Here is a 24,542-nt window from a genome sequence, read left to right as displayed (position 1 = left end):
ACATCACTTTCTGCTTAATGTAACTTCCCAGGTAAAAACATTTTGACCTCTTCTGTCCTTACAGGGTAGTATCAAATACCTCTAGGTGGTAGAGCTTTTACTCCAATACTTCCTATTTCATGCCTTCTCTTGCTGTGAAAGGAGGAGTCTGGTAATTCCTGCTCATGGAATCGAGGGTGTAAATCAAACCCACAATTTTAACATTTATTAAGTTTGCGACTGATTTTAAGTATTTCTGATAATATTGGAGAAGACGTGATCAAAGTCAGTTTAACATTTCTCACTCCAGGTATATATCACTAAAACGCTTTTTTCCCAGCTGGCTGCTAATGATGACTTATCTACAGGATACAGTTGTAGAATTATGAGGGTATGTGTGGAAGTGATTTGGTTTAGGAAGGTGAAAATTGACAAACTTAATTTTTTAACTGTGTTCTTTCATACACAGTGGTAAGCACTAGAATGCACTCTAGAAAATTATGGGAGCCTGGACTAGGAAAATGAGGCATGCATGGTTTGCATTTTTAATGCTTCAGGACAGGCTGCTGGGCAGGATTTCTGCTATACTGTTTAATTTCCTTCACAAAGTATCTTGCTAATAGTTCTGGAGCCAGCTAGAGAGGCTGCTGTTTGAGATGGTTACTATTAGAATGCAATGAGTTTCTCATTACTTGAAATAGTTTGGGAGGAAAAGCATACATTTTTACAGTTTTCAATTGTTCATTTTCCTAATTACTTCAGCCATTCTTACTGGCCTGTAAAATTAGACATAGTCTTTTATTAAAAATGTGTGGTGAGTCATTCCTTGGAGAATGCACCATTGACTTGCCCAATCTAAAAATGCCAGGCAGATTCAGGGCAGCTTCCAGATGGACCAGTTCTGTGCTGACAGAACCAAGGCTCCTTGCTTTAGACTGTCTCAAGGGTAGACTGCTATTTTTGTTTTTATTTTCCTTTTTTTAGGCAAGCTATTGATGTAGAGGGATTGTTGCTCTAAGCAGAAAATGTTTGTGCTAGAATGGGGTGATGCAGCATAGAGCAAGTTACAAAAGGAATAAGGAAAGATAGCAGACACTGCAGAATGGAAAGAGAAAAACAGAAGAAAAAAGCGAAACCTCACTTGGATCGCCTTATCACTGACTTTGACAGCAACTGGAGCTGGCTGAGAGTTCATGACTGGGACGTCAATGGCATAGCAGTGAAAAGGTATTTATGGGAGAAGTGTTCAGCGGCTGAAATGAATGTGAGTTTGGCCAACTTCTGCAGAGTTGCATGTCAACTGTAGATGTAAAATCGAAAGTCTGAGAAACTTTAATGAGAGGTCTGACAGATCTTGTGGATCACAAGAAGTCTGTGAAAGTCACAGGATATCTCTGAAAGAGAATATGCTAAAGCCAGTTACTGATATGTTCTTTTATTTGTATGGTATATCTAACACCTAAGTAAAATCTCATTAAAAGATTTTTGTGTCTGAATCACAGAATGGTTTGGGTTGGAAGGGACCTTCAGTGATCATCTAGTCCAACCCCCCTGCCATTTGCAGGAATGTCTTTCCCTAGACCAGGTTGCTCAAAGCCCCATCCAACTTGGTCTTGAACACTTCCAGTGATGGGGCATCCACAACTTCTCTGGGCAACCTGTTCCAGTGTCTCACCACCCTCATAAAGAATTTCTTCCTTATGTCCAATGTAAATCTACCCTCTTTCAGTTTAAAACCATTGCCCCTTGTCCTGTCAATACAGACCTCGGTAAAAAGTCTCTCCCCATCTATCTTGTAAGCCCCCTTTATATACTGAAAGGATGCAATAAAGTCTCCATTATCATTACAAAGTATAAAATGTGCTGGGACCCCAGACTTCAGGAGAATAACAGAACTACCTTTTATTCCAGCTTGTTCCTTCCCCGTTTCCAATGGTAACTTTTTTCCCTTGAAGCTCATGGTGTTTAATCAAAACAGGAAGTTGGTGCTGAAGTTTGGGCAAGCAAAGGCCCAAATGAGATAGTGGATATTGTGAGACTTAAACAATATGTTTGAAAGTAGTTTTGTTGTTTTTCTCCCCCCACCTCGTGTGTTTATTCTGACTTTTTTTTTTCCTAAAAGCTATCTTCATAACAGCTTAAAATACCCTCACTGTAAGCACTGGAGTATACTCATTAAATTTTTAACTGATTTTGTAAACTGTCACATACATCCAGCACCTTTTTGGTGGCAACTTGTAATACAAAAGATATACTGTATTCCAGAAGAATGATGTATTTTCTTAATAACCCAGTGCTATGGTCTTGGATTGGAAAGACTTTGATTTTTAAATTCCCTTCTAAAAAGTCGGTGGATTTTTTTGGTGTTTTTGTTTTATTTGTTTATTTTTTTTAATCTGATAGAGGAAGGGGGGCTGGAGGACTGAGCTGCCCCAGCACAGCGCTGCATGAATGTGAGCTCAGGCAGCGATGGTGCTCTGTCTCATCAGCTCTTACGCTGGGGAAGTGGAAAGGGGGCTTGTTGGGAATATGGCCTGACTCTGTAGCATAGTGGCCGATTGCCATAGCTCATGTAATGCTGCATCAAACCTAATGAGCCTTCTTAGATGTGGGGTGTGTTGGAGTGAGTATGAAGGCTGTTGCTTCAAATGGAGCAAATCCTGTTGGGATCCCAATTGAGTCCCTGCTGGGTGGCAGCAGGGTGTTTGTAGTGCTCCCAGACTTTGGGTGGATACAGCTGAGCTGGTTTTATGTAGAATCAGCTTGGGTCCAAGAGTGTGTATTTGTTCCTATTGAAGGTGTCTTTAGTGCCTGAAAGCAATGTTTGTTTGCCCAGCACCTGAGCCAATAAATTCTACAGATTTAGGTTCTGTCTTACTAGAATAATCAGCTTACAGCAAATTGGGAGTTAATTGTATGTGCTTAAAAGAAAACGTACATAGAATGGCATGAAAATCTTTCAATTCCATTGGCATTATGTTGTTTTTCATGAACTAATGAAAGAATCCTGATGGCTCAGGGCACTTTGCTTAAAACAAGACCTTAAGTTAATATTGGTATATATGAGGTCAGCATTATCTTAAACTGCAGAGTACCTCCTCTGCCACATCGTTTCCTTGTGACAGCAGCAGTTTGCTTGGCTGGCATATAGGGGATCAAAGCTTCAGGAGCAGGAAGCAATGTGACTGCTTTGGTACGGAGCTGTTTATCAGGACTGGAGCTGGCATGACTGGTATGGCTCACTTGGGAGTAGGCACAGGTAGAAATGGCTCTGCTGTGTGTCACTGCTATTTCTGAGGCCATACAGGAGGCGTCTGACCTCCTTTTGAGCTACTGTGAAGGTCGAACATCTTACTTGTGATGCTTAACACTTTCAGTAATCCTCGTGATGCATCTGTCCTGCAAGTCCTCCATGTGCAGCATTAACGTGATGGCTCTGCATGGCTCAGGTTGGTTAAGTGACTGCTGTTCTGTATAGTGTGACTTAAAACTATTGACTTATTGAAGGCTGTGGTGAACTCTGCTGTAAAATATGTGTAGACTGCATGGTCTCCATTGGTTAAATACACTCTTTCCTTGTTCAGTTTTGTAATAGCTTTAATAGCTTGGAACTGCATCCCTACCATCAGAGTTGACAGGAATCCAGTGGCCTCATATTGTTTGTGCATTATGTTTGGATGTGGTTTCATGGCAGATTTCAGCTATGTGCAAAGCGGCAAGTGGTGAGGGGGCAAGATGAGTGGATCCCTAGGGAGAAACTGCTGGTGTTAGGGACCTGCATGATTCGGACGTTTTTGTATCATCCTAGTTCTAGTCTTATCCCATTGACTTAATGCCCATTAAAGATTAGCATGCATTAAGAGTGTTCCTGGGCTGCATGTCTTTGATTTAGTTTCAGTGGAAAGAAATCCAGGTTGCTTGCTGTGAGACTGCTCCACACTGGGAACTGAAACATAATAAATGAGGACGGTTTGGAGCTTCACTGAGAAGTGTGTTGCTGATCTGGACTGTAACGATGTGGATGTTGATCTAAGTTGGGTTTGATGCAGTCCTGTGTCTCTGACCCTGCAGTGAGCCATCTTAGGGAGATAAATTTGCAGAAAGTTGGCACTAAATAGTTTTCTCTTGGGCTGTTTTCTTTATCTGATTCATCAGTAGTATAAATAAGTACTAATTTAAGCGCAGAGCAGGGGAAAGGAACTGTGTGAATGCCTACAGAAGAGAGGATGGGATCACAGCATCTTTGAGTTGAGATGTCTTAGAAGTACAACTTTACAGGTTTCCCACTTTTTCCATTGGTGATGTAGCTGTATTGTGCACCATGAGAAAGAAAGTAGGAAATACTATGTGTTTGATCTGTTCAAGGTTCAGTCCCTAGGCTGCTTCTCATGCTTATTGGTTTTGGGGCATGAAAGGAAGGGAAGCAGCTTTTTGCACAAGACCAGTGGTCAGAGCGTTTTCCCCAGTAGTGGGAAATGAGGTGCTTCTGTACTCAGTGTGAGGAAGACCAGACTCACCTCTGTATCCCAAAAGAATACTTTGATCTTTGGGGAATTGGTTATTATGGTCATTGTGGGTCGTTGTGTAAACAGGAGAGTGAATCACCAGAGCAGATGCAGAGTGCAGGAGTAGGAGCCTGGCAGCAGAGCAGTGGAGGCTCTTGGCCAGGAGGGATTTGGCTTTGGTTGCCAAACCCTGGTGCTCACCTTGTGCATGTGTCTTAACCAGGAGAGCTTTGGGGGACAAAACTGTGGTAGTTTTGGAAGCAGGGGCTAGAATTTTGAAGGGCAATGGGGAGTCCACCAGTTCTCTTTATTTGAGCGTATGTGTTGTCATTAGTGACTCAGGTCAGGGTACGGGGAATTATGTGGTGTTGAAGTGGAAAAACCCCATTCTTATAACTACTACTTATGTTTAACACTTACGGAGGTGTTTCCATTGTTCAGCATTTAAACACCTGCACTACTTTTTCAGTGTTAAGATCTGTCTTCAGTGCCCAAATGTATACTATGGTATTACTATTAAAAGAGCTGGAACTCTTATCTCACAAATTGTAGGAAAGTTTCTGGGGAAAGCAATTGGAAGGAGCTTTCTCCTTCAGTCCAACACCTGATTTTGAGATAGTTGTGAAGAAAAGTTGATAGTTAAAAGGATGAGACTGTCTTCTGTTGTCTTTTGTCTCTAGTGTAAGCTTGCTGTCTGCTATAAAACTAAATACCTTTGTAACTCCATATGTATGTATTCATACATAATAACAAAAATGTTAGCTTATTTTTATAGGAGACTAAACTTTCGTTTTTTTGATAGATGTACAAGTGGAAATAACAGTACTAATAAAGTTTGTTTCGGGCATCTAGCAACTGTCTGTTACGATAAATTGGAAAAACAAAATCTCAGCTTCTGGTGTAACTGCAGTTCAGCTGGCAAGATGCTTTTGGAGGCCACACAACTTTCCAGGGTTCACATTCCAATAAATGACTTTGAATCTGAACTGACCTAAAACCTGCCTGAATAAAACCTGCCTGAAGAGACCTTTATGGAGCATGGCATGCAATTCAAGCTCCTCTTGCTGCTTGATGTGGGACTTTGTCCCTCCAGGTCTGCAGCAAGTTTCAGCAAGGCTTCCTGAATAGCTTGAGATTTATATGCAAAGATTTCAGTTACTCCACAAATGATTTTATTTTTTTTATTTTATTTTATAAGCTATTGAATATGTTTTTCATGGGATTTATTTTATATCTGGTTTGTGTCTTTTTCTGGCTACTACAGAAAGGTCACTGGATTCTGACAGTATTGTAATATCCTAAACAAAGTACCAAGAACGTAAAATTGTTCTTTTTGCTGGATGAGTGTCTGACACTTGGTTATTTCTACTGAAGGCACAGGCATGCTAGAATTTCAGTATATTTTCCACTCTTTTCCTTGCTTTATTTATGTATTTTTTTTGTAGGGCTCCCAGAGGACCTTAGTTACCTATGATAGCCAACTTCAGAAAGAGTCTGACTAGCTGAAGACTGACTCCCTTTGTTTAAAATCAGTGAAGATGGGTGTTACGTGGCCATACTTATCGGGAGGCTTGGCTTCTGCTTTGGCATTGGGTTGTGGTTGGCAGAAGAGCCGGTTGTGTAAGTTTTGGAGAAGTGGAGAGTCCACCTGTGCCAGCAGTGACTGAATGCCTTGTGCAGGCAGCATTGCTTTGTTGGCTAACAGCGTGAGCTATTTTGTCAAAGACGCAGTGCTGTTAGATAGGGTACTCTTTGTCTTTGCCATGGGGAACAATGTAGTCTGTAGTTGTTGACTGGGCTGACTGGCTTTGACATGTTTGGTCTGTTTTATTGTTTCATTAGGCAGGTTGTCATCTTACTTGAAAGCAAGAGCTGAACAGACCATTCCCTTAAAGCCTGCTAGAACCACCTTTTCCCCAAAGATGTCCAGTCAATATCTTTTTACTTGGCACTGTTGATTTAGTCAATACCCTTCCCCTGAAAATGGGTCAAAACCTTCAAAAAGCACTGTCTGGGAAGTTTTCTAATTATGTTAGAAAGCTGTCATGGCTGGATGACAGAAAGCTGCCACCTAAGGTATATCTTTGGATGGAATCAGTCACAGAATCAGTGAGGCTGCAAGGCACCTTTGGAGATCATCTAGTCCAACTCTCATGCTCGGAGCAGGGTCAGCTACAGCAGGTTGCTCAGGACCATGTCCAGTTGGGTTTTGAGCATCACTGACTACGCAGCCTCTCAGGACAAACTGTTCCATTGTTGGATCATTCCCGCAGTGTGTGTGTATGTATATGTATGTGTGTATATGTATGTTTAAGTGGAATTTGTTCTGTTTCAGTTTGTGCCCATTCTCTCTTGTGCTTTCACTGGGTGCCCCTCAGTCTTTTCCACACCTTCATCAATAAGATCTCCTTGAGCCTTCTCCCAGTGCTTTCAGCCTCTCCTTGTATGAAGATACTCCGGTCCCTTAGTCATCTTCATGGCCCTTTGTTGGGCTCACTCCAGTATGTTTGTGTCTGTCTAGTACTGGGGAGCCCAGAACAGGACCCAGCACTCCAGATGGGTCTCACCAGTGCTGAGCAGAGTAGGAGGATCACCTCCCTCGACCTGCTGGCAATACTCTTCCTAAGGCAGCCCAACATGATATTGGCCTTCTTTTGCTGCAGGGGTGCATTGCTGGCTCATGTCAACTTGGTGTCCACCAGGTCCTCCTCTGCCAAGCTGCTTTCCAGCCAAGCGGTCCACAGCCTGTACTGGTTGTTCCTCCCAAGACGAAGGACTTGGCATTTTCCTCTGAACTTCCCTCAGCCTGTTGAGGTCCCTCTGAATAGCAGCACACTCATCTGGTCTGTCAGCCACTCTTCGTGGCTTTGTATCATCTGCAGACTTGCTGAGGGTGTATTCGGTCCCATCATCCAGGTCATTAATAAAGATACTGAACAGCTCAGCATTGACTCCTGGGGCGCATGACTGGTGACTCTCTTCCAGCTGGACTATGTGTCATTGATCATTACCCTTTGAGCCTGGCATTTTGGACAGTTTTCAGTCCATTTCAATTTACACTCATCTGGCCTGTGCTCCATCAGTTTGTTTGAGGATGGTATGGGAGATGATGTCCACTGCTTTCCCATCATCCAGTGAAGTAGTCATTTCATTGTGGAAGGCTGTCAGGTTGATCAAGCATGATTTCCTCTTCATACATCTTTGCTGATTCCCATTATCACCATGCTGGTGCTTTTGGGTAGCACTGGCTCAGCTGCCTCTGCTTCATTGAACAGAGCTTCCAGCCCCTCGGCTGCTGCCAGGGCACTGAATGTAGTCCTGTGTTTCTAAATCTGTGCTGTCAGGTCTTGCAGTCTGTTATAATTTATTTTCTATAATACCTTAATTGACCTGATTTTGATTTAGCTTGTCATTTTTTTGTTTTCTTCCTTCTTTTCTTGATTGGAAGCATGTACCAAGTGATGTCTTCTTTCTATATTTGAATTCTTGCCAAAACAAGATTGCCATTTAGAGATCTAGGATAAAGACCTCTTCTTTGCAAACGTTGTAGGAGGTAATTTGTGATGGCCCATGCTGCCTGTGAAAACTCAGGAGAATGTCATCTCCCTCTCAGGTGAGCTTTGGTCCTGCTGGATGTGCAAGAAAAGCATGGTTAACCTCACAGTGTTCATGCTCAAGCTTGAGAGAACTATTTTTCATCCAAGACTTGGTCATTATGGGCTTTTAAGCTACAGGTAATTGATTTGAGTTGGTTTGAAATTGAGAAAGCTGTGTAAAAAGCAGAGGGGAGGTAAGATAGGTGGTTTTGGTAGTTTGTGTTGCTGAGGTGTTCTGCTGCACCTTCTACCACCTGAGACTTTGCCGTTTTTGAAGGTTTTGACCAGCTTATGTTACTGCAGTCCAACTTACTGCTGACTGATTTTAGTATCACATCTGTTCTTGAGTAAAGCTTTTAAGTGAGAACTTGAAGCATTCAGATGTATAATTCAGAACTACTTCAAGCATTCAGAAGTGTAAGCTGTGGACTGACATGATTCCTAATCCTTGTTGTTATAAGGAGTTATGATTCCTTAAAAACATTTTCTGTTACCACTGGACACTGTTTTTTACTTGGGTGAATATTATGCTTGAAGACCTTTCAGAGGCTTGTTTAATCTGGACTGTTTCAGTAGTAGAATGGTTTCTTGCCCATCACATTGCAGTCTGAATTACCTGGATGGTTCATCTAGTGCAACTTGCTAATATTGAAAAGCAAAACTGTTAAGTGTTCCTCTTAAGGACCACGTAATAGTGAGGTGTGTAGCTTCTTGCTGTTTCTGTGTCATCACATGAAAAAAAAAATATATGGGATGAAACTTATCTTGACATTCCCTACGACCCCTCCCGCTTTACAGGTGAGAAAGCAGAGTTTAGATCTGTTTTTTGTACGTACCCATGAGAGTGAAGGTAGTATTATGTATCACTGACAAATAAAAGAGGAAATTCAGCACCTAAATTTCAAACATAAAAAGCTGATGTTCGTTTACTGCTATTTGTCTTTGGAACGCAGAGACACATGGATGATGACTGTGAGGTTCTTGAGATCCTCCTTTGGTTGTTGGCATGACTGAGTCCATGTTTTACAGTCTGGAAAGGTGACCAAAATGTGTTGTGCATTTCAATCGCAAATATAGGAAAATTCCCTCAAGGAAATAAAGAAGCTTTCAAAATAATTAGTTCATGTTGACATAGTGTGGGTATGATTACCTACTACTTCTGTGGAAAAAGGACCAGGCGTTTGGCAGTTTGAGTTGTAGTCTATGATGCTGTAAGCATTTACTATAACTGACACTGTGTTCTGATCCATTTTCCATGTTTAACTTTGTAAAACTGTCCTGTAGTGTGTATATTGAAATATAGTACCTGCTAATGTGCTTAAAAACAGAGTTTATCATGAGAGAAATATGTGACATGGATATTTTTACTTTTTAATGCATTTTTAGGTTTCCAGAATGGTTGGGTTGAGTTGGTTGGAAGATGACATTTTTACTTCTAGACTATAGGTGATGAATGGCCATTGTCTTTATGATCTGTGGCTGCCAGAATTTCCTATCTGTTGGGCAATATTTCATGTCAGCCACTCAAAAGACAATTAAGTGCAGAAGCAAGACAAAACTACTATGCTTGCTGCAGGCAGTAATGGGAAAATATGCTGCTTTGAAGCAAGCTTAGAGAATATGTTTGGCAAAAATAAATGTATACAGTAAAAAAAAAAAAAGTACGTTAGGAGTTCCAGAGTGTGTATCACGAGCAGATAACTCTGTTGATGACTTCTGTTCATAATGAAGAAAACAAATTTTCTTTCTTAAAGGAAAAAAAGCAAACTAAGTCTTCATGTTTATATTTGACTGGTTCCTTTGTTAATCGGTGTATTCAGAAAATACTTTGCCAGACAGATCATTCTAGCTTCTCTTGTATTCACGGTACCATCCTGTAGTTTTTTTTTTTACCAAGGTTTTTCTGACTTCATCTATAGGCAGCAGAGTGATAAAGGCTATGTTGCAATATGTGTGCAGCAGCACTTCTGATATGTGGAGAGTTTTGATCAAAATTATACATTGATTTAATGGAGCTGTAAGTTCAATACCAGGAAATAATACTTTCTCCCATTTGATTCCTTAATTTGTGAATTAATTGTTGGATATTATTATGCACTGATAGAATAAATAGTAACCTGGGAAAAAACTTGTACAGCCATTCAGGATTTCTGTCTTTTAACCCTGTTGTGCTCTTGTCTTTATGCTTTTTTGTTGTGGTCTGCAGAGGAAAGGGAGGTTTCAGTGACAACAGTGTTAAGTTTGGTAGTGCCTGGGTATCCTGACTGGATTTGAGGGAGAGAGAAAATTATTTGATTGTTGCAGGTTTGTGGAAATTTCTGGCACAAACAGAATTTCTTGGTGAACAAATGAGCTTTTATTGCCAAACAAGCCTCAAGCTGTCAGTAAGCAACTCTCATGGATCTTGTGCAACAGATGGATAAGTATGTAAATACATTGCTATGCTTCTCTGTGTAAACTTAATTATATTAAAATTAAAGCTTGCGTGCTTATTCTTCACACAAAACCAGATGAATCTGAAGGAGGGTGCCTTTTACATGTCTGTGGAATTTAAGTTGTGTGATATTGTCAATTGTACACCTTCTGGCTGTATTACGTTTCTTGGATCAAACTTGCAAAAATATTGTGTGTGCAGCAATCAGTTTTTTGCAGATACAATAGCAGATGCAAGTATAAGAATTGACAAAGCATTGCATGTACATACCATACATGCACAATTTGAACCTTTCTCCCTCCTTGGCCCCAAACATGCATTGAGTAACAAACACTTGCCCTGTGGGGAGTGATTCATAATTGGTATATCTTGGATTGGGACTTGGTGGGATGGGGGACAAAAACTACTGGCAGCAATCCCTTCCACCACACATGCGCAAAAACCTACCTACCACCACCGAAATGTGACCTGGTGTCATATTCCTAAATTTACTTTATACTAATAGGTGACTGTCCAGTTTTTTCCCCTCTCCAAAATGGCTGGCAGCACTACAATTCACAAATGAGTGTTTCTGTAAGGGAGACACTTGTTCTTTGTATTTGTTGTTAGGTCTGCCTTTTTGTACATGCATGGCTTTCACGTTGCATTTCCATGTCTGAGTTGCATTCACTGTGGTTTTTTGTTTTGTTTTGTTTTTTTTTCTTTTTAGTGGACTATATTGTGGAATATGATTATGATGCAGTGCATGACGATGAGTTAACAATCCGAGTTGGGGAAATCATCAGGAATGTGAAAAAACTGGAAGAAGAAGGATGGTTAGAAGGAGAACTAAATGGCAAAAGGGGCATGTTCCCTGACAATTTTGTCAAGGTGAGTTTTCTGCATTGACTTGGTTTTACTGTGATAGTACAGGAGGCTAGTTACTATTGAAATGGTTAGAATAGGTCAGTTGTATTTGTAACAAGATGATTTTTTTCACTGGAAGACCTTTTGGATTATCTTTTTTTTTTTTAGTATGCTTTTGAAGGCCTTTTTTGTTTGAGTAGGTTCTGCTGTCTGTTCTTATTCACTGTAGCGTTTCTTTTGGTTTGTGCCCTTGCACTGCATGTTCTGTCTCCTTCCTACTGCTGCAGTGCACTAACAGTTGTCTGTAGCCATGGTTACCTGCTTTAGTGAGATGAACTGATGCAAAAACCAAAACCACAAAAAAACCTCAAACCTACCCCTACAGAAGACATCAAGCCATGAGAGAGGTGGAGAAAGTGGGGTCACAGTTCAGCCAAGGCTATAATGAAAAACTACATCCTCAGGCTGTGGTTGTGGGGGTGCTTCAGCCTGGATTGAGCTGCTTTGTTCGAAGGAACAATTCTGCCCTACCCTGGACTCCCTGCTGCTGGCACTGCCTTTTTTTGTGACCCTGCAAAGGGACAGGGCAGAGAATGGAACACGTACAGCTAAAAGGTAACTGTGCAATCAGGTTGGCTTTCAGCTTGTTTGATTTCCTGACTGGGCTCCCCATGTAAGTGCTCTATTGGGCTGCAGCACGGTCGTGCCTTTGGATTAGTCATCATCTTTCTAAATATGATTCTCTTCTCTGGGATCTCTATCTCGCTCAATGTGCGACTGACTTGCAGTAGTTGTCTTCCACTATGAGATATTGCTTCTCAAACCTTTTATTTAACCTTTTTATATTTATTCTGTGTTTGTGTCCTGTTGTCTCTGCAAATTTTCTAAATGTAGTACTGAGTATGCACCTATTTATTAGTCACTTACAATGAAGATGTCTACAAAGCAGCTAGACGTGGTATTCTACATGTAACTTCTGAAATTCAGTCTGCTGAGCTGCAGATATTTTCTCATCTAAACTACGCAAGTGTTATGGAGATGTTACGCTTTGCTTCTTTTTAGGAACTTACCTTTTTAGTAACTTCCAAGGATTGCTTAGTGTAACTCCCATAAAGTATAATCAAAGAGATTTAGACATTCCTGTCTCTTTTGAAGTGAAATTAATTCTTTGCAAAACAGAATTATCTAATATATCTTACCGTGATATTTTCATATCATTAAACCTAAGGAGAAAATTTTCCAGTGCTATAAACACTTCTTTACACTTGCTTATGTTAAATTTGACAATTTTTCTGTTCATCTTACTCATCTTACTGAAAAAGCAAAATTACTTCTCTCCCCCCCCCCCCCCATTTACTGAGGAGGCATCTAACTATCTACTTTTTAAAACTGATGGGAATAATCCAGTTGTTCTCAGGGAGTGTCTTTTACCAAGGAAAAGTTTGTACAAATGCCTTTAACTTGTCTAATATTTTTAAGTTGTTTGTAGTTTAGTTCAAAATCCATTTCAGTTTCGAGTCCTGTATAAATAGTAATTTTACCTTAAATGGTGTTTTGATGATTACTGTGCTGATGTACTTAATTAGCACTCAAGTGCCATAGAGGGAGAAAGCATCAGACATGGTTCTTGTCTTCTGTCATCAAGACTGTCTTTCTACCGAACAGCAAAGAGTGGCCAGATGTGGCATGTTTCCATGTTAAATACTAAACTTGTTGGGTGTTTTCTTCCCCTTCTGCACCTGTGGCTGTTATAAACTGTTTTAAATTATCTCCACCCTGAAAAATCTTTATGCATCTCTGCTCCAGGTATTTTTAACTGTACAGCTGTTTAATATGTGCATGGCATGGTCAGATATCCTGAATTACAGGGGACAATCAGTTTTCTAGAAGGTGTAGGGATTTGGGGAAGTAGAAAGAAGTGTACAAGAAAATAATCTCTTTGTTTCATGACAACAGGTGATAACTTGCTTTCTTGGTGCTGGAGTTGAGTGCAGTTATGAGGCTGATCTTGGGAACTTTCAAGATGGTACGCATAGGCTGGAAAACTGTTGTGCAGTGATGAGATGACAGGGCAACCAAAATGTCAACAGGAGGATCATGGCTGCACGCTGCCTGGATGTGTTGGGTGCCCCGGATCCAGACTTTGCATGCTTTGACAAATGTGTCTTTTCTGTTTGAAGTAAGACCAAGTGCTGTCAACTTCATTTTTAATTGTTAAAGCCATGCAGCAAATAGCTTCGTATGCAGAAGGGGATGTATGGAAGCTTCCTGTGGATACTGATGTGATGCTGATGCTTGGTACCTTATAACATCTGTTGGTAGCTTTTTGGTTGGGCTTTTTTGGCTTCTAACCAAACTTTTTGTTTATGGGCGGTGAGATCCTGCAGAAGGATCAGAGCTTGGTGGTGCTTAGTTCCTAGTGCCAGCTGGGACCTGGGAATTTTCTGTGAGCTCATCACTTGACAGGTTAACCAACAGTCTGAGACAGTCTATCCCAAAAGGTGCAGTTCTTGGTGCTGACTTCCACTTGGTTGTTTTGCACTAAAAGAAAGAGAACAGGTAGACTCAGTTAAGGGGAACCCCATAAAGCCTCCAAAATATCCTCAGATACTAGTGTGACAGTGTCACTGCACTGGATGGAGATCAGGAGGTATGTAAAGGTTGGGTGGCAAGTCAGGGGGTGGGATGTCCAAAATAGTCCTGAAACCAGAACTCAGGTGTGGTGGTGAAGCTTGCAGTGACTGTATAGTTGAAAACAAGTTAATTAAAAAAAAAAGTACAAGCAACTACACTGCCTGCTTGTGAAGCTCATTTCCTTGAATTTACTTTTCAGTACTAGGCCTTTTTAAAGATTTTTCTGCCTGTATTGCAGTGTTGGATTTTGGAGTGCATAAATTTCCAATTTTATTAACAAAACCTGATTTGAAATTCCTGTTTGGACTGTGTATATATATGCTTTTAGTGGGCTTGAAATACTTGAATTAGAGTTCTTGTTCCTGACATTGTTATTGCCATTTTCCTCCCTCTTCCTGTATGGCCAATTTAAAATAAACAACTCCACAAATTCCTGAAAGGAATCAGCAGTGGAAACCTAGCAGACTTTTATTGTTTTCTTTGAAAGTGGCTTTTCCTTTCTAAAATTCACCACAATGCAAAATGTGCACACAGCCATTCACCTCCAGTATGTGTTAGAGCAGTGCAGTAACCCTGTTAGATTGAATGTGTGAGGTTTTGGGGGATGTTAAGGGGTGTGATGTGGAAGACTCTGGTTTTTGGGTTGTGGGTTTTTTTGTTTGTTTGTATTTTTTTGTTTGTTTGTTTATTTTTAGTAGCTCTATTCACTCTCCAGCCAACTGTTGTGTTGATAAGATGGAAGTGATGATTTGGTGTTCACCCTTTGGCTCATTTTTGAAGGTTGTTCTCTGTACGTAGCTTAAAGATTTTAAGAACTTGCTATCTTAGTTTTGTAATTAGCTATATTGTGAGTAATATGGCTTTTCACAGTAGTAAAACCAGTTCGATCATAAGCTCGAGGCAGTAACTTGAATGAGAGAGGAGCAGCGGATAGGTTAATTAGTAGCCTTCATCAGTTAAGGTAGACAAGTTCACCAGTAGGCTTTGGAGGCATTCTGGTGAGCAAGCTGGATGCTTCTACAAGTGTGTTTGGAATATGCACCACTTCAGCCGCCCACTTAGCGGAGGATGCGTCTGCGGTAGAGCTGGTTCAGAGAAAACTTTTTGCCTGTGCAGGTGTGTGCAGCTGCTCCTGCTTAGCTTATCGCTGAGCCTGGTTCCTTTTCAGGTTAACACGTGAACTTTGCTCGCTGTGACACTTTTCTTCCTCCCCCTAAATAAAAAAACCTGCAACACTGGGTGTGTTTGAGCAAATATGTCCTTGGAAGTGGTAAGCTTGCTTTATTTTCCATATGTTCTTAACGACAAATATTGTAAACAGACTTTGCACTTCAGGGCAATGAATGTGAACAGCAGCACAAATTTAAAAGTTGTGATTGCAATATAATTTTTAGATTTTATTTGATATATAGTGTAAATTGTTGGCCTTGGAGTTGTTTGTGTAATAAAATTACTTGGGTTTGGTTTAGCTTATCTACCATGCTGTACTGTATAGAGATGCTTAGGAACTGCAAACAGCTAGGGTGCTTGCATGAAGAATTTCTTTTAGAAGGAGTGATTTGGTTTTAGGGGTTACTTTCTTGTTCAACTTCCTGGTCTATGTGTTTGTCCATGTAAACAAAACAAAACCCAAGCCCCTTTCCTTCCCTTAAGAGCCCCCCTAGACCAAAACTTTAGCACAGCTGACCTACCTTCTTAAGACTGCATCTTTGCTGCCTCCTTCCTATGTTCCTGCTGGTGGGATGCTGTTAAGCACTGAGCGTGCTGTGAACCAGTGAGAGAAGTTTTGGCTGAAAACTCCTTCAAGCATAGCATCTTCTGTAATTCATTTTCAAAAATAGAAAATTGACCTCGCCCAGAACTTTAAACAGGAATCATGGAGTCAGAAGGGATTGCGGGTGAGACAGTGTCACTCTCTTCTGAGTTGTTCTTAATTATAACCTAGGCATAATTAAATAGTGTAGTAACATTAATTAAAAAAACGGATTAATAACCGCAAGCTTTTAAGCAATGTATATAGGATAAGCCACGTGCATTTAGTTTGAAGTAGGATGTTTTTATAGAATGGAATAAAACATGTATCTATTTCCAGAAATTTGGGGTTTGCTTCTCTGCTAGGTGTTCTGTTGCATCCAGGTAAGGCTTGGAGAAAATTAGGTATGCAGTAATGTAACAATCCTATCAGTCAAATGATATTTCAATTTATACAGCTTTTTCCTTTGCTTTATTGTTGTTTTGAGGAAACTGTCATTGCAGTGAGTTGTGTAGGGAGGTGAGACTGAGGAGCATGGAGGTGTCATTAGCTTCCCAGGGAGAGGTAGGCAGCTCTGCCAGTAAGATGGTGATGGGTGCTTCAAGGTTGGCTGTTCTTGGTTTTCAGAAACAAAGATAACATGCAAGATAGAAAGCCATATTAAGTAATTTTGGTTTCAGTGCTTGAGAATATGAGAGAAATGATGGGTGTAAGGTGGCTCTTTGTCTCCTGGCAGGGAGTGAAGCTGAGCGTTCAGGCTGGAGCTTTAAGACCTGTTGCTGATATGGTGGTGCCATCCATTGTACCTGCTGATTTTTCTTCTGGCTTTTGGAGAAAACAGTGCCACTGGAGAGTGTGTTATCAAGGGGTGCCATGTGGGTTTGCCTGAGCTGCTCCCGCTAATCCCGTCCATTGGCACATGTCTGGGATTTGCGAGAATGGTGATAATGATTCCTGTGCTTGTGGGGTGAGAGACAGGTCTCTACTAGCCAGCTATTTTAGCCTGAATAAACAAGGAAACAGGTTTCTTCCAACTGGAATGTCAGGATAAATGGCTTGCGTGAGCCTTTCTTCTGATGGGGGAACCATTGTTTCTAAAAATACTAAAAAAAACCCAAAACAAAACCAGCTGAAAACATTGGCAGATACAGCCGATGGCACCAATATATAGGCATATAGTCATATATACGAGTTTTTGCTGGGATTCAGAGCTCATCAGGTATTGTTCTTACTTCTGTGACTTTTGTAGTTGAATCACTGGATTGACTGCTTGAGTTTATACCAGTCAGGCTCCAACCCTGTGAATTCCTTCTGCAAACTGACAGTATCTGGCATGAAGAGGGGAAAAGCAAAGTCTTGAGGTTGATTTGAGTCTGCAGATGGTCTGAGACTGCACTGTAGAGCTGCTGCTGCTCACACAGCTAGGCCAGCACAGCCCCTTGTGGGCACCTGTGTGCCAGGTTGTCTTTTTGTATTGTCACTATGTCCACACTGGAATTTTACTGCCTTATTGGTTTTGGTTGGGGATGTGTAAATTATTTCATATTCTAAGGCAGCATAGGTATGGTGATTAGAAAGATATGGCGTGAGAAAGTTATGTGGCTATATGTATTACTTATTTTGATGGATTATTAGATCTGAAATGTCATAGATGCTTTCCTTAAAAGTTAACTACAAACAAAAAGTTAAATGCAGAAAATTTGGTGAAATAATGTGGCCCATTCTCTGTTCTAGATAACCACCTGTGCTTTAAAAAGTTTTAAAAAATCACCTGTCAAGAAAGTTTCAGTTTGCATTTGCAAATTGTTGTTTCACTGCAAGAGTAAAAACCTATAGCATTGTGAAGTCTTTCCATGGCTGAATGTGAACACAGAAAGAAGAAAACACTGGTGCTTCTTTTAATATTTAGTATTTTAAAAAATATTTATATAGTCTGTATTTTAAAATACTGTGTTGCTAAGAGCATGGGAGAAATGAAAAGACCTCCTAAATTTTGCCTTGGTGGCAGTACTGGTATGGAAGAGAACTTGAGGTACTGTTCCGAAGGTTGGCAGGATAAAACATGATTAATGACTTATGAGAATCCTGCATGATATGCTAATTACTCTCTCTGATTTGAGTTATCCAAGCTTCTTGATTGTACATGTGCCTCTTGCTTCTCTAAACGGCATATTGTTACTGTGTTGTAACCGCGCACTCCTGGGTACTCATCGTGCTGTTCAGTTTGGGTGTAATGGTTTGTTGCACAAGCTAGGCTGGAAGGGACAACAGGTATGTACAAGTAGTTATTCCTTTAACGACATGAAACAGTCTGTTCTTTTGTCCTTCCTTATTTAGTTTTTACACTTGATTTGTGTGTAGCTTTATAACTTCCTCTCAGCAGCGGGGAAAGGTAACCATTCTCTGGCTGGAAGCTTGCAAACAGGGTGTGTTCCATCAGATGGTGTTTGCAACCATCACTGAGTTAACTCCACAAAGCATCGCCAGCGTCTTGGTCAGCAGTAATTGACTGGACGTGTGCAGAAAACTAACCTTGACTGTATATAGGAAGTCTAAAATACAGCCATAAATATGTACTCTGGAATTAACATATGTAATAATACCAAGAAGGTCAGTTATCCAGGTACTGTAATATGTAATGTTTGTTACATCTTGGGAGGCTCTGGGTGTGCATTTCAGAGCTGTATATTTAGTACTTTGCCATACGTCTAATAAATCAACATGTGTGTACACCCAGCACGGTTAATATTAAATCTGTTCTTCTGCCTTTTTTTATGAGGTTGAATAGAGCAAGCTACTTGTGAACTTGAAACTTAAACTTGCGTGAGGCTAGCTTATCTGGCCTGTCATCTTGTAACATTTGCACCACTTCTGAATTTTTTTTCTTTTTTGGGTGGGTCATTGTTTTGGAGGGGGGAAGTTATCTCTCTTGTACCGTAGTGTTTTCAGTATTAAATTCATTTTTGACTGTATGTTTTCCTTCCTTGAAGACTGGGTTCTATCTAATGTTATGAGCTGATCTCAAAGTTAGGTGTGGTAAATGTTTTTTATGCTGAACAAGCTGTTTGGATACTTTTCATTTTCTAAAAATATTATTTTAGTGTATGTATGTGAGTTCATGAGCTTTGGACTTGGTGTAATAAGCTTTCAAACTTAGAAACTGATGATGATGGGCAGTTGCCCTGTCACCTAGCTGCTTACAAAACAGGAGCAGAAAGCAAGATGCATTTTCAGTTAAAAGTGATAGTTAATGTGTGAATCTTTGATAAAACTTAATCTTTAAACCTCTTTTAATCTCCACTGAGATTTTGAGATTGGTATTTTTAGCCCTTATTCAGCAAATCTCTTAAGCATGTAATTTTGTGTCTTAGGCAAGAGTTCTGATGGGACGTAGATGTGGCAATGTTTTCACTTGCTTTAACCTTTGTACAGAAGTGGCCACGAGTGAAGTGCTGGAGGTTTTACAGGGATTGGAAAGACACGGGTGCCCTGGAAAAGGGATGCAGGGAAGAAAAGCTGAGTACGACAGCAGATGCAGGAAGCCAGGATGATGGTGAGAAGGAACAAAGGATGTTCTGAGTTAAACATCAAAGTGGACCTGTGGTGGTTAATGGATCACACATTTCTCTGGAGCAGCAATAGAGGCACTTAACTGGTAGAAGAGAAAGAAATGTGTCTTCCTGCCTGCCCTTGTGGGGGAAGCTTGATAAAACACGATGTGCTGCGGGAGCTGGATCTATGTCTTGCCCTCTGCCATGTGTGATTCTTGGTTTCATTGATCTAAAGCAGTATTTTGTGACTGGTGGTTGACAGGACATTAGCTGTTAGTCTATAAAACAACTACAAGAAATATAATTAATTTTTTATATATATATATATATATAAGCAAGTAGAATAGAAAAGAAATGCAGTTAACATTTTAAGATGTTTTTATCTGGCTGTGAATGTGACAGCACCATAAAATGTTATTTAGGTATTATTTCTTTAGGAGTATTTTAAGACTAACTTTCTTCCGTAATTAAATGGTTGGGAAACATTGATGTAAACATCTGTGCTTCCTTTAGTTACTCCTGTTAATTTAGGATTCTTTGCTCCGCTGTTGGTAGGCCTGGTGATCTGACTGCTGTGCTTTTCAAGTTTTAGTCTGTACGTCTGAAGTGACTCAGTAATTTTCTCATGCTTCCTAGTGATCCTGCTTATTCCACATTATGTATTGTGAGAAAGAAGTGATACCTTGCTTGGCTGATGGTGCCCTTCTTCCTAACAGGGAGGCAATATGATTATATGATATATATTTAGCATAGATTATAACACATGTAAAAATATTGGTAACTTGTTAAACTTCATGCTGAGTGACGTGATGCGGGTGTGATTTATTAGAAGGAAGTGCTGGGGTTCTGTCTGCAAACTGGAGAAGTGTGACCCTGGCTTGAGTCACTTCTGTAGCTAAATATATTTTATTCTTGGGGGGAAAAAGTTAGAAATTGTGACTTGAATCTGAGCAGACACAAATATTAATAATTCAACCTTCTAAAAATATTTCTCCAAGCATTTATGAAACTCTGCTATGCAGAGAGACTGTCCACAGATGTCTTCTGGCATCGTTTGATGGCAGAGAAGTTTATCTACCAAGACTTTGCATCCTTGCTTTCTGTACTCTTATGTTGGAAGCATGCGAAAACTTTTGTGCAGAGCTATCCATTTGCATCTAAACTCTTAAAAAAAAAAACAAAAACATTTTAGGGGAATTTCCAAAGCCGTGCTTAGCAGATAATGGCCTTTGAGCGAGTGGTGTGCTGCGTTGAGGAACTACAGCAACAGTCACTCCCATAGCAGTTTGTGTCTGTAGCTCCTGTGAAAACTGCGAGGGATTCCTGTCAGCTGGAAACTTTTTTCTAACCTTAGACTTGAACAGAAATGCCTTTGACTGCGGTGTACAGAACTCAGAATATGAAGCAATTTCAGTTTTGGAAGAGGCAAAGATGAGGAGTGATGCTGCCTTACTGTTGGTTCAGCCTGATCGTGGGTCAGCACTTAAAAAATAAACCCCGTGATTTACTGTTAAACAACAGTCCCTTCTTTGGCCATAAATTAGGCCAAAAAAAATCAACCCGTTACACACGTTAAACTTCCCAGGAGGTAATTTGTCTTGCAAAACAAAGGTTATCAAGTTTGTCCATTCTTCAGATGGTAACTACTTTCATCTTTCAGGTGATGTGTTTCTAGTTTCAATAATACCATTTAATCCTCTGGGGAGTCAAGGGCAGCTTGTGACCTCTCCCAGCAGAGCTCTCCGGTTGGGGCTCTGACCTCCTGAGTGCTCCAGGGAAGGACCTCAGGAGCTTCTCATCTATTTTGGTTCATAGATAATCTTGAGCTGTCCCCTTAGTTCATGGCAGGTGTGGCAAAGGAATGGGGCAGACAGGAATAGCTGCAAATTACTCATCTTTTCTTTTTTGCCTTTATTAAGTATTTCACCTCTGTGGGTGCCTGCACTGATGATGAGAAGACATGTTTTCTATTCAAGGAGGAGATACTGGCAAAATGAAAGGACGTGGGATATCTTAGATTTAAGAGACTGGAGCTGTTAAAGCTGCCTGGTGTCTGCCTGGCTGTTGCTGTAACTAAGACTATAAATGCAGGAGGTAATGGGTGCTTAAACAATTAGCTATGTGAAGACTTCTGTGTTCCAGGAACCATGGTGTTTCATTGCACTTGAACAGATTATGGCTGGGCTGACAATATCTCATCTGTATGCAGCTGTACAGATTTTTATATGTATTTGTATATTGTCACACACATATGTATGTGTTATTTTTCAGTGATGGGGTTTTGCAGGCTGTGAGGGGAAGAGGTAAACTTGTACAAAGCTATTGCCTGTAGATTTATTGCAAGCTTCCAATTCCTCCCTCTCCCCTAAAATAAGTGATGGGTTCAATTCTGACTTCCTTATTTTCTGCCCAGTAAAATATGAATTGTAAACTTAATTTGCTAGTCCATGTGTTCTTTATTGCTGTTCTGATGGGGAAGAAAAGAAATGAGAAAAGGGGAAGAAAAGAGATGAGATAATCATATATGGAAGCTCAGACATCTACCTTTGTGTATTATTCATCTCAGCCTCTTTAGAGATTGAGACCATTTTCTGCTGCTTGAGATCTTGCTTTAAAATGCACTCAGCCAATAACAGAAATGCACATTGCTGTTGTACAAGCTGATGTTTTGTAGTTTGCAGTGGAAATAATGTAAGAAGTCTAAAGATGATTGTTCTTGATATAATGATATTTATAGAAGGAGATGGGCAGCTAAAGTCTTTAATATTTATGCTTGAAGAATCTAGCTAAGGATTTAGGTTTGCTGGATAATGAACCTCTCTGTGCCCTGTAATTCAGGAATAGACTTTGTGATGTCCTTTCAGACAGTCTGACCTGCTTTATCTCCAGTGCCCCACTGATTTTGGTGCTCTTTGCTTCTGGTGAGGTAAGTGGGGAGGATCCTGTTGTCCCTGCTGGAGCAATGTGTGCCCAAGCAGCTGATGATGGGAAGGCTGCTTGCTTGTTCGCTTAAAAAGTAGGTCAGGACCGCCTGCTTATTTGGTTATTTTAACGGGCATCATGAGGCTATAGATGAATTTAGATGTGTTAATTTTTTGTCTGTGTATAAAGAAGAATAATTCTTGTTTCACATGTTGCTGTACCTAAGTGATTTTGAGATATTATGTGTATATATAAATACATACATTTCCCTGATGAATTGTTAAACTGTGACAGGTGCAATTAAAATAATAGCCCCTTAAGATCACCCCAGTCTTTTTTTTGCTGTTGAGTTAGATTATATGCATTTTTGCACATCAGCCTGTAGTGATTTCAGCAAATCTTGCAATTGTTGTGAAATACACGTTTAGTAGAGATTATGAAAACTTCAAACCTTTATGACTAGTGTTGTAGTTTGCAACAGAAAGAGTGGGTGGTTCCTTCCCAGTTGAGTGCGTTTTATGCCAAGAGACAGTCTGTATTGACCTTCTACTGCCAAGTCATAAATGCATAAAATCTGTGTTGCTAATGGAAACACTGACAAGCCTTGAACTGCAGCAGGCTGGCATAATAAAAATATTAAAATTTCCAGCTGCAGTTAATGTCATATTTTCATTTTGGTTTTGCTGGCTGGCAGCTAGTGGTGGCTTCATCTCAGAACAAGCTGAAGTGTCCCGGAGGTTTTTTGTTGGTACTGTCACAGCACAGACTCTCTCTGATAGTTTGGATATATGAGGCTGACTTAAACAATAAAAACAAAGAAAGAAAGATGCCTTACCTGTTGTGAAGCCAATGAATAGGAGTCTTGGGCATGTTCAGGTTGGTTATAGTGGTACATGGGAGATGAGACCTGTGGGTAGTGTTATTTTTCCAACGACTGAAATTCAGGCCAGCTGTTTGGGAAGAGATGTAAGAATTGTAGACTCTTACTAACGTTTAAGTTAATTGCAGACTCTTACTAACGTTATTAATGGGGCATGTGTTAATGTTTGCATCAGTTGGTGTCAGTTTTCAGAGATCCAAACCGATATGTGTCTTGTTTAGAAATTACTTCCTGTGTAAAAACTTAACGTGACCGAAAGGACAGAGTCATAGCGATGATGCACAGGATGAAATTGCTGGCAGTGGCGATGGATACGTTTGTCAGGATCCTGATGTGTGCTTTCGAAAATGAATCTTGGAGCAGTTTCCTACTGCTAGAGAACTGATGTGAAATACAAGTTTGTGGTGTAGTGGACCACATGCAGGTATGGAGACCAGGGATTCCTGAATTTGCTGTAACTTGGTTTGGTTTTAATGTGGGTTTTAATGCCCTGAGGGAGGATAATTAATGCTGCAGTTCCTCTTTAACAAGAAGAAAAAAATTGTCCTTGCTTTACAAGGATGTTCTAAAGGTTAGTAGGTTAAAGATAAAGAAAGCAGTTGTTGGCTTATCCATTCACTGCTTACTAACCCCTTCTTCTGTAGTTCTTTCTCAAAACTAGACTTATCACTGGTTGCTGTAGTGGTAGACTCTTGTGTAGTTATTTTTCTTTCCCTTGTTGCAAAGCTGCTTCACTTGATGCTATGGTCATGGCATGCTTTCTGATATGTGTAGTAAAATGTCACCATCCACTCTGATTCAAGCATGTCTGGCGTCACTTCTTTACCTATGTCTAGTTATTGCACATCTCTTCTGATTGTTTGCAGTGCTCTGCTCGTGGTTTTTTTTTTCACATAGGCATATTGATTTTTCCTTGCATCCTCTTTCCTTTTATATGTATTAGACTAGGAAGGTTTCTTTTAACTGCGTATTGAAGTGTTCAACTTTCATATCTTTGCTGTATTGGGAAAATCTGGTGGTACCAGTCTCTCCCAGTGCACGATCATTCTTTCTGGTTTCTGCTAATGAAATTCTTAAATAAATCTTCAGCTTTTGAATCTGTTTGCAATATTTTCTTCATGTAACTGTTACTCACGGAATGATTTTAGATATTATCTTTTAATCTAGTATCACTATATTTTCTGTTATATTTGCCATTGCTAATCTTGTCTTTAAGACTTTGGGTATTTCCTACCTGTCACCACTTCAATTACTGACTCAAGTCAGGCAAGAAAGTTGTTCAAGCATTCCTTCTTTCATTTTTGGGCCTTTGGTCTTTTGTTGTGGTCACTGCTTTTGTCTCAAATAGTTTCCTGTTGTTTGTAACCTATCAATTACTTTGCTGCCTTTGATAATACTGCTGGACTTAAAAGTATGTTGTCCATACTACAAATTACTGATAA

At 40.2% G+C, this 24,542-nt stretch overlaps 2 protein-coding genes across 3 annotated transcripts in view; one reads left to right on the top strand and one right to left on the bottom strand.

Moving 5' to 3' along the window:
• Nucleotides 1–24,542, bottom strand: part of TNFRSF21 (TNF receptor superfamily member 21) — a 1,117,265-nt gene that overhangs the window by 103,435 nt on the left and 989,288 nt on the right. The gene's annotated exons all lie outside the window — the stretch shown is intronic.
• Nucleotides 1–24,542, top strand: part of CD2AP (CD2 associated protein) — an 84,412-nt gene that overhangs the window by 12,743 nt on the left and 47,127 nt on the right. Inside the window, exon 2 of the mRNA XM_049818452.1 lies at nucleotides 11,224–11,384. Within this exon, the coding sequence (XP_049674409.1) occupies nucleotides 11,224–11,384 (161 nt within the window). The remainder of the gene's footprint in view (nucleotides 1–11,223; nucleotides 11,385–24,542) is intronic.

This window comes from Accipiter gentilis, chromosome 16 (assembly GCF_929443795.1).
Source record: "Accipiter gentilis chromosome 16, bAccGen1.1, whole genome shotgun sequence".
Taxonomy (NCBI): Eukaryota; Metazoa; Chordata; class Aves; order Accipitriformes; family Accipitridae; genus Astur; species Astur gentilis.
Note: the sequence above shows the minus strand (reverse complement) of the source record. Positions and strands in the feature narration are given on the sequence as shown.